The sequence below is a fragment of the Triticum urartu genome, chromosome 6A (genome assembly GCF_056163025.1).
Source record: "Triticum urartu cultivar PI428250 chromosome 6A, HENAU_Tu73, whole genome shotgun sequence".
Taxonomy (NCBI): Eukaryota; Viridiplantae; Streptophyta; class Magnoliopsida; order Poales; family Poaceae; genus Triticum; species Triticum urartu.
In genome coordinates, this window is record NC_141878.1 from 391480167 (window position 1) to 391490197 (window position 10031).

The window sequence follows — 10031 nt, forward strand, 5'->3', positions numbered from 1 at the left end:
AGATTGAGTCTTTAAGGATTTGAGAACACTTGATGTATGTCTTGTGTGGGATACCCGTGGTGACAATGGGGTATTCTATTGATCCACTTGATGTATGTTTTGGTGATCAACTTGCGGGTTCCGCCCATGAACCTATGCATAGGGGTTGGCACACGTTTTCGTCTTGACTCTCTGTTAGAAACTTTGGGGCACTCTTTGAAGTACTTTGTGTTGGTTTGGATAGATGAATTTGAGATTGTGTGATGCATATCGTATAATCATACCCATGGATACTTGAGATGACATTGGAGTATCTAGGTGACATTAGGGTTTTGGTTGATTTGTGTCTTAAGGTGTTATTCTAGTACGAACTCTATGATAGATTGAACGGAAAGAATAGTTTCGTGTTATTTTACTACGAACTCTTGAATAGATTGATCCGAAAGAATAACTTTGAGGTGGTTTCGTACCCTACCATAATCTCTTCGTTTGTTCTCTGCTATTAGTGACTTTGGAGTGACTCTTTGTTGCATGTTGAGGGATAGTTTTATGATCCAATTATGTTATTATTGTTGAGAGGACTTGCACTAGTGAAATTATGAACCCTAGGCCTTGTTTCAACGCATTGCAATGCCGTTTACGCTCACTTTTATCATTAGTTACCTTGCTATTTTTATATTTCAGATTACAAAAACCATTATCTACTATCCATATACCACTTGTATCACCATCTCTTCGCCGAACTAGTGCACCTATACAATTTACCATTGTATTGGGCGTGTTGGGGACACAAGAGACTCTTTGTTATTTGGTTGTAGGGTTTCTTGAGAGAGACCATCTTCATCCTACGCCTCCAAGAATTGATAAACCTTAGGTCATCCACTTGAGGGAAATTTTCTACTGTCCTACAAACCTCTGCACTTGGAGGCCCAACAACGTCTACAAGAAGAAGGTTGTGTAGTACACATCACGGCCATCCCTTGTGGGCTGCCTCCCCTCTCCCCTATGGACGATGTAGGCCCAATATTCCCTCGGGGGTTCCGGTAACCCCTTGGTACTCCGGAAAAATACCCGAATCACTCGGAACCATTCCGATGTCCGAATACAACCTTCCAATATATGAATCTTTATCTCTCGACCATTTCGAGACTCCTCGTCATGTCCGTGATCTCATCCGGGACTCCGAACAAACTTCGGTCACCAAAACACATAACTCATAATACAAATCTTCATCGAACGTTAAGTGTGCGGACCCTATGGGTTCGAGAACTATGTAGACATGACCAAGAGGCATCTCCGGTCAATAACCAATAGCGGAACCTGGATGCTCATATTGGCTCCTACATATTCTACGAAGTTGTTTATCGGTCAAACCACGCAACAACATACGTTGTTTCCTTTGTCATCGGTATGTTACTTGCCCGAGATTCGATCATCGGTATCATCATACCTAGTTCAATCTCGTTATCGGAAAGTCTCTTTACTCATTTCATAATGCATCATCCCGTAACTAACTCATTAGTCACATTGCTTGCAAGGCTTATAGTGATATGCATGACCGAGAGGGCCCGGAGATACCTCTCCGATACACGGAGTGACAAATCCTAATCTCGATCTATGCCAACTCAACAAACACCTTCGGAGACACCTGTAGAGCATCTTTATAATCACCTAGTTACATTGTGATGTTTGATAGCACACAAAGTGTTCCTACGGTATTCGGGAGTTGCATAATCTCATAGTCAGAGGAATATGTATAAGTCATGAAGAAAGTAATAGCAATAAAACTAAACGATCATTATGCTAAGCTAAAGGATGGCTCTTGTCCATCACATCATTCTCCAATGATGTGATCCCGTTGATCAAGTGACAACACATGTCTATGGTCGGGAAACTTAACCATCTTTGATTAACGAGCTAGTCAAGTAGAGGCATATATACTAGAGACACTCTGTTTGTCTATGTATTCACACATGTACTAAGTTTCTGGTTAATACAATTCCAGCATGAATAATAAACATTTATCATGATATAAGGAAATATAAATAATAACTTTATTATTGCCTCTAGGGCATATTTTATTCATATGGTGCCTGACCTAACGACCGCGGAGCCGGCGGATTTTCTAAAAAGATCCGCCGGCCGATGCATAGCACACCCCTGAAAAGATCCCCAATAAATGGTTATTAGGGGTGTCCCAATAATTTAGGGGAGGCTTGTACGTTAAGTGTTCTATCGAATCCCCAAAAATCTGTCTAATAATGTTTTTTCCTAGTTCTCTTTAAACTAGCATAGAAATGGCATATGCATGTCTAATCTGTCAGAAATAAGCACTAGAGGCAAAAATAAAGTTGTTGTTATCATATTTCCTAATTCATGATAAATGTTTATTATCCATGCTAGAATTGTATTGACCGAAAACTTAAATACATGTGTGGATACATAAACAACACCGTGTCCCTAATGAGCCCCTACTAGACTAGCTCGTCAATCAAAGATGGTTAAGGTTTTCCTAACCATAGATATGAGTTACCATTTTATAACAGGATCACAGAATGATGTGATGGGCAGACGCAACTGTAATCTTAGCATTAGATTGTACCACTTAGTTTATTTGCTACACCTTTCTTCATGTCAAGTGTCAGTTACTTAGACCATGAGATCATGCCACTCCCGAATACCAGAAGAATGCTTTGTGGGTTACCAAACATCACTTTGTAACTGGGTGATCATAAAGGTGCTCTATAGGTATCTCGGAAAGTGTTCGTTGCATTGCATGGACCGAGACCGGGATTTGTCGCTCTGTGTGACTAAGAGATATCTCAGGGCCCTCTCAGTAATACAACATCATGAATGGCTTGCAAGCATGTGACTAATGAGTTTTTTCAGGGGATCTTGTATTACGGAACGTGTAAAGAGACTTGCCAGTAACGAGATTGAACTAGGTATGATGATACCGACGATCGAATCTTGGACAAGTAACATATCGTCGGACAAAGGGAATTGTATTCGGGATTAACTTAATCCTCGACATCGTGGTTCAACCTATAAAGATATTCATTGAATATGTGAGAATCAATATTGGCATCCAAGTCCCACAATTAATTATAGATCGGAGAGGTGTCTCGGTCATGTCTGCTTGATTCTCGAACCAATAGGGTCACACACTTGACGTTCGGTAACACTAGGGTAGTATTGGGATATTCATATGGTGAAGTACAAAGGTAGTTTGGAGTTCAGGATGGAATCCTGGACATCATGAGGACCTCGGGAAAAAGATTTATATATGGGAAGTCATATTCAGGGTTCCGGAAAAGTTCAGGAATTTTTGGTAGAGTACCAAAAAGGATCTAGAAGGTTCCAGGGGTTACACAGTGGGGCCCAATGACCCGGAAAGGGCCCACATGAACCGAGGGGTGGGGCTATATCCCACATGGGTTGGCCGCACCAGCCCCCAAGGCTTGTGTTGTTTAAATCTAGAGATAAGGTCTTATCTTTAAAAATTAAAGGGTTAAATCTAGAATAAGATGTTATTGTTAATGCTTTCGGTCTACAAGGGTATATAGACACTCTCCCTCTCGTTGCTAGAATCTCCATAGAATAGGTCTTGGGTGATTGTAGGAAACTTTTTGTTTTCCATGCAACGTTCTCCATCAGTGGCATCATGAGCTAGGTATTGTGGGAATGTAATAGGTTCACGACTTGCATTTCAATGAGTATGACAACCGCAAGGAGCCATAAGGTTGTCTTAATTTATTGTATGACCTACGTGTCAATCATTAAACACCATGTAATTGCTTTACTTTATCGCTATGAGTTAGCAATGGTTGTAGAAGCAATAGTTGGTGGAGACAACCATGATACGTCTCAAATGTATCTATAATTTTTGATGGTTCCATGCTATTATATTATCTGTTTTGGATGTTTTATATGCATTAATATGCTATTTTATATTATTTTTGCGATTAACCTATTAACCTAGAGCCCAGTGCCAGTTTATGTTTTCCTTGTTTTAGAGTTTCGCAGAAAAGGAATACCAAACGGAGTCCAAACGGAATAAAACCTTCTCGATAACTTTTCTTGGACAAGAAGACAACCAGAAGACTTGGAGATGAAGTCGGAGGAGCCACGAGGCGGTGATACGTCTCCAACATTTCTATAATTTTTGATTGTTCCATGCTATTGTATTATCTATCTTGGATGTTTTATATGCATTTATATGCTGTTTTATATGATGTTTGGGACCAACCTATTAACCTAGAGCCCAGTGCCAATTTCTATTTTCCCTTGTTTTTGAGTTTCACAAGAAAGGAATATCAAACGGAGTCCAATTGACATGAAACTTTACGACGATTGTTTTTGGACCAAAAGAAGCCAACGGAGTACCGGAGATGCACCAGAGGAGTCCCGAGGCCTCCACAAGGGTGGAGGGCGCCCCTAATACGTCTCCAATGTATCTATAATTTTTTATTGTTCTATGCTGTTATATTATCAATCACTACTAGAAAAAGGCCTACTAGTGGCGCACCAGTTTTGCCTACTAATGGCGCACTACTGGTGCGCCACTAGTACCACGCCACTAGTATTATATACTAATGGCGCACCAAAGGTGCGCCATTAGTATACCAGATACTAATGGCGCACCATGTGGTGCGCCATTAGTATACCATTCGGTGCTCCACTGGTATTCCCTCCAGGTGCGCCACTAATAACCTTATAGGTGCGCCACTAGTAATAAAGGAAGGTGCGCCACTAATAAGGGCTTAAATGCGCCACTAGTAATGTATTTGGAAAACAAAAAAAAATCTAAATTTACAGAAAACAACCTATAAGGAAAAAAAATTAAAAACAAAAAATGAAATAGAATCATAATTTTTATTATAGTAAGAATATGACAATGTCTTTACAAGTTTCCAATAAAAGGAAAATTGCAAGGAAATAAAAGAAAATCCTAAAACTAATCTTCTAGTAATCTTTTCTTCTTTTTCATCACTTTATCCCTGCAAAATGTAACAAAATAAACATAAAGACAAACAAACTATTTATAACATGTCAATACTGTCATTTTTTATGCAAAACTAGATATGAGCATATATTTCCAGAATTACATGGTGTGAATATTGTATGAGTAAGATTATAATGGAAATGAATTTTGATAGGAGCCCACTTTCGACGAATATTTATCTGATAGAGCTAAATAATCAGGGTATTTATCTGCTTCTTACTGTACACATGAATACAAGGAGTACATGGGTCTCTATTACTACTTCATGTCTACATCAGTGCTTGTCTACAGGAGTAATATGAACATCATTCTACATGGGTCTCTGAACATCTTCTTACAAAGTTGGCTACAAAACAGATCAAGACAATGCAAGAATACTTCTGAGTACACTGCTGATATGCTCCAGCTAAATGAGTACACACGTACAGTACAAATGAGTACCCCTGCTGCTTAATGATGCATCTTAATTAACAGAAAATGTTTCAATTAATTTAAATTAAAGTAATAGTCATGCTGCTTAATGATGCATCTTATACAGGCAAAACTACTCCTGCTGCTACTTAATGATGCATCTTATACAGGCAAAACTACTCCACTTAATGATGCATCTTAAACAGGCAAATGAGTAGAAAAATATCAGTTAATTTAAATTAACTGAAAAGGTTTCAGTTAACCTCTTCACTGCCACAAACTGTCCATCAGCAAGTTGTCCTTTGTACACCTCAGCATGCCGTCCCTTTTCGATCAAATTATCTACAGAAACATTGTACATTCAGTTTTCAAGCAAAAATGTTTAGAGATAATTAAGATACAGAAAACTATGGCTGGTAATGCTTCATTAACCTAAGAAACTAATTCTTGCTTTGACAGTAAACAGACAACAATTGACAGTAGGGAGTAAACAAGTTTTAAGTGTATGATGCATCTTAATTTCTCATAATTTTGAAGAAAGCATCAATGCTAACAGTAGGGAGTAAATCAGTTAAGAAATGTTTCAGTGTATGATCATGATAATGTACACTACTGAACAAGAGCAGTACACTACTGAACAAGAAGAGAAGAGAAGACAAGAGAATAGAGAAGAGAAGAACACTAAATTCCTACACTACTAAACAAGAGCAGTACACTACTGTTGCACTTGCTACTCTAGAATTTGGAAGCAATACTCCAATACCGCGGTATTGGAAGCAATACTGCAGTAGTTCAAGCAGTACTTCAGTGGAGTAGCTGCAAAGAATTAACACTAAGCATAAGATACACTAAGAATTTTTAGTGGAGCAGCTGCATAGAATTAACAGAATTAAGAGAGCATCAGGAAGTTAACAAGCTACTGAAAAAACACTGCAACTAATACAATACTGCAAAATTACATAATTTGCAAAATTTTGTAAACTGAAGTTTTTGCGAAGGAAACAAAATTTTATAGCTTCAGGCCTACAGAATAGCTTCAAGCTGGAGCACAGAGCACTACAGTTGTTAGTAAGACTTCTTGTAGCTTTAGGCTGGTTGGAGTACTACAGCAGCAAACATTTCATGGTTAGATTACTCCGTTTGCAGTAGCCAAACATTCAGATATCTACAGTAGCTTCAGGCTGGTTGCCTGACTAAATAGTCATCCTCTCGTGAGGATTCTGGAGCAAAAGAGCTGCTGCTTAGGTAGTGGGAGTAGCTGATACTACACTAAATTACTCTTTGCAATTTTGGACTGAATGTGTTGAGATCTTTAGCTACTGTCAGCAGAGTTACAGAGTAGTGATTGACGGACGGGGTGTGATGGGCTCACCGAGGTAGAAGGCGGCGTACTCGACGTAGACCTCACCACAGCGGTCGTAGGCATCGCCCAGGAGGCCCCAGCCGAGCTTGGCGTCGCCCTCCTGCTCGAGTTGATCGTCCCGCCATTGGCGACGCCTGCCCGCCTCGGCCTCCCGCACCCGCCGCCCCTACAGGTCCTCCACCAGCGCGGCCTGCCGCAGCTCGTACACCGCCTCCTCGATCGCCGTCCACGCCGCGTACCTTCTTCACCTTCCATTCCACTAAGAAATCAGTGGAAAAATTAGGGAGCAGAAGCTCAACAGAATGCACCAAATCGCCAAAATTCCATCCCAGCTACCTCCAAAAGCAGCAACCGGGAGTGAAGCTTCCGGCCTACACGCAACATCCCCCGCAACCCACAAGATAGGGGAGGAGGGAAGCACCTTGGCGGAGACCGCTCGGGAGGCGGGCTGGGCCAAAGGGAGCAACCGCCACAGGGACCCTCTGCCACGGTGGGGCGGCGCCGTCGAGGCGGGAGACGGCAGGCGGAGCCTGGCTGAGCCCTCCATCGGCAGGCAAGCGCTCGGGTTGGTGGGGAATTTTCACCTCGCCTCCGTCGCCAGTGGGGGTGGAGGAGAAGAAGAGGGAGGCGGAGCTCCTTGGATTGCTCGTCATGGAAGGTGGCTCGCCGTGGTCGGGAGGGAGAGGAAGAGGCGGGCGGCCGGGGCTTCCCGATCTAGATCGAAGTCGAGGGAGGTGGGTGGATGTGTCAGGAGGAAGGGGAGGGGAGAGAATGTGACGAGAGGGAGGGGATAAGGGGTGATAGCAATGGCGCACTAGTAGGGGTGCGCCATACGTATAGATAGCAATGGCGCATCTCTTACTGGTGCGCCATTAGTAGTTAAAACTAGTAATGGCGCACTATCCCCTGATGCGCCATTAGTATTTTTGAAAAAAAGTAATTTTTTTACTAGTGGCGCATCGTGGATGTGGTGCGCCATTAGTATTTGGACACTAATGGCGCACCAACACATGGTGCACCATTAGTATATAGTAGTGGCGCACCACATGCGTGGTGCGCCATTAGTGTCCATATTATCTATAGCCCTTTTCCTAGTAGTGAATCTTGGATGTTTTATAATCATTTTATAGTCATTTTATATCATTTTCTGGTACTAACCTATTGACATAGTGCCAAGTGCCAGTTGTTGTTTTTTTGCATGTTTTTACATCGCAGATAATAAATACCAAACCGAGTCCAAACGCAGCGAAACTTTTTGTGGAATTTTTATGGACCAAAAGACATCCAATGGGCTGGAGAAGCACCTGGGGGGGTGCCTCGAGGTGGGCACAACCCATCAAGGCGCGTCTGGGCCCCCAAGCGCTCCCAGGTGGGTTGTGCCCACCTCGGTAGCCTCCCGCATCGCCTCTTTGCTCTATAAATACCCCAATATTCCAGAAACCCTAGGAGAGTCGACGAAAATCAATTCCAGCCGCTGCAGAGTTCAGAACCACCAGATCCAATCTAGACACCATCACGAAGGGGTTCACCACTTCCATTGGTGCCTCTTCGATGATGCGTGAGTAGTTCTTTGTAGACCTTCGGGTCCGTAGTTTGTAGCTAGATGGCTTCCTCTCTCTCGTCTAACTCTCAATACAATGGTCTCTTGGAGATCCATATGATGTAACTCTTTTGCGTGTGTTTGTTGGGATCCGATGAACTTTGAGTTTATGACCAGATCTATCTCTTTTTATCCATGAAAGTTATTTGAGTTTATTTGATCTCTTATATGCATGATTGCTTATAGCCTCGTATTTCTTCTCCGGTATTTGGGTTTTGTTTGGCCAACTTGATCTATTTATCTTGCAACAGGAAGAGGTGCTTTGTAGTGGGTTGGATCTTACGGTGCTTGATCCCAGTGACAGAAGGGGAACCGACACGTATGTATCGTTGCTACTAAAGGATAAAACGATGGGGTCTATTTCTACATAAATAGATCTTGTCTACATCATGCCATCATTCTTATTGCATTACTCCGTTTCTCCATGAACTTAATACACTAGATGCATGCTGGATAGCGGTCGATGTGTGGAGTAATAGTAGTAGATGCAGGCAGGAGTCAGTGTACTAATCTTGGACGTGATGCCTATATAATGATCATTTCCTGGATATCGTCATGATTATTTGAGGTTCTATCAATTGCCCAACAGTAATTTGTTTACCCACCGTTTGCTATTTTTCTCGAGAGAAGCCACTAGTGAAACCTACGGCCCCCGGGTCTCTTTCTCATATTATTTGCCTTTGGCGATCTATTTTATTTGCCTTTTATTTTCAGATCTATCAAACCCAAAAATACAAAAATACCTTGCTGCAATTTATTCTTATTTATTTTATTTGGCGTTCGATCTATCAATCTACTACAGTTTATTCACGTCTGTTTGCCAATTTCTGGCATCGTTACTTGGAAGGGATTGACAACCCCTTTAATACGCCGGGTTGCGAGTATTTGTTATTTGTGTGCAGGTGCCATTTACGTGTTGTTGCTTGGTTCTCCTACTGGTTCGATAACCTTGGTTTCATCACTGAGGGAAATACCTACCGTTGCTGTGCTGCATCATCCCTTCCTCTTTGGGGAAATACCGACATAGCTTCAAGCCGCTATCAAAAGGAATTTCTGGCGCCGTTGCCGGGGAGGATCATCTACATATACCAGGTTCCTAATCACAAATCTCATCTCCTCGCAATTTACATTATTTTCCATTTGCCTCTCGTTTTCCTCTCCCCCACTTCACAAAAATTTGACGTTTTATTCACCCTCTTTTTCGTCGGATCTATCCTTTGCTTGCAACCATGAGTGATTTCGGTATGGCACCAACAGATGATGGCCTAACTCTTAAGATTGGATGTACGGGCAATCTGGATGCTGAAAATTTTATCTTGGGGCAAGGGAATGTTATGGGAAAGGAACGTATCTATTGGGGATATACCCCGCGGTACGATCCGGGAGGTGTTAAGGCAGGTGGTAAACCGGCAGGTCTTAAGGCAGGTGGTAAACCGATTGGTGTTAAGGCAGGTGGTAAACCGATTGGTGTTAAGTCAGACGGTAAACCGGCAGGTTGATTAAACCGGCTGACAGTTAAGACAGATAGGTAAAACAGGCAGTTAACCCAGACGGTAAACCGACAGGTTGTTAAACCGGCTGACAGTTAAGACATGAGTTAAGTCAGATGATAACTCAGCAGACAATCATAAACCGGCAGACCATCTTAAACCGGCACCAGTTAACTCCCGGCA

General features: G+C 42.1%; 1 protein-coding gene across 1 annotated transcript; it reads right to left on the bottom strand.

The window, feature by feature from the left end:
- Positions 1-4936: 4936 nt before the first annotated feature.
- Positions 4937-7411, bottom strand: LOC147965360 (uncharacterized). The gene is made up of 4 exons (XM_087530425.1): positions 7180-7411; positions 6731-7006; positions 5659-5737; positions 4937-4979 (listed from the first exon to the last, which is right to left on the bottom strand). Exons 1-4 carry the CDS (start codon positions 7409-7411, stop codon positions 4937-4939), a joined length of 630 nt encoding a protein of 209 aa, XP_087386551.1.
- Between the last annotated feature and the right edge of the window lie 2620 nt (positions 7412-10031).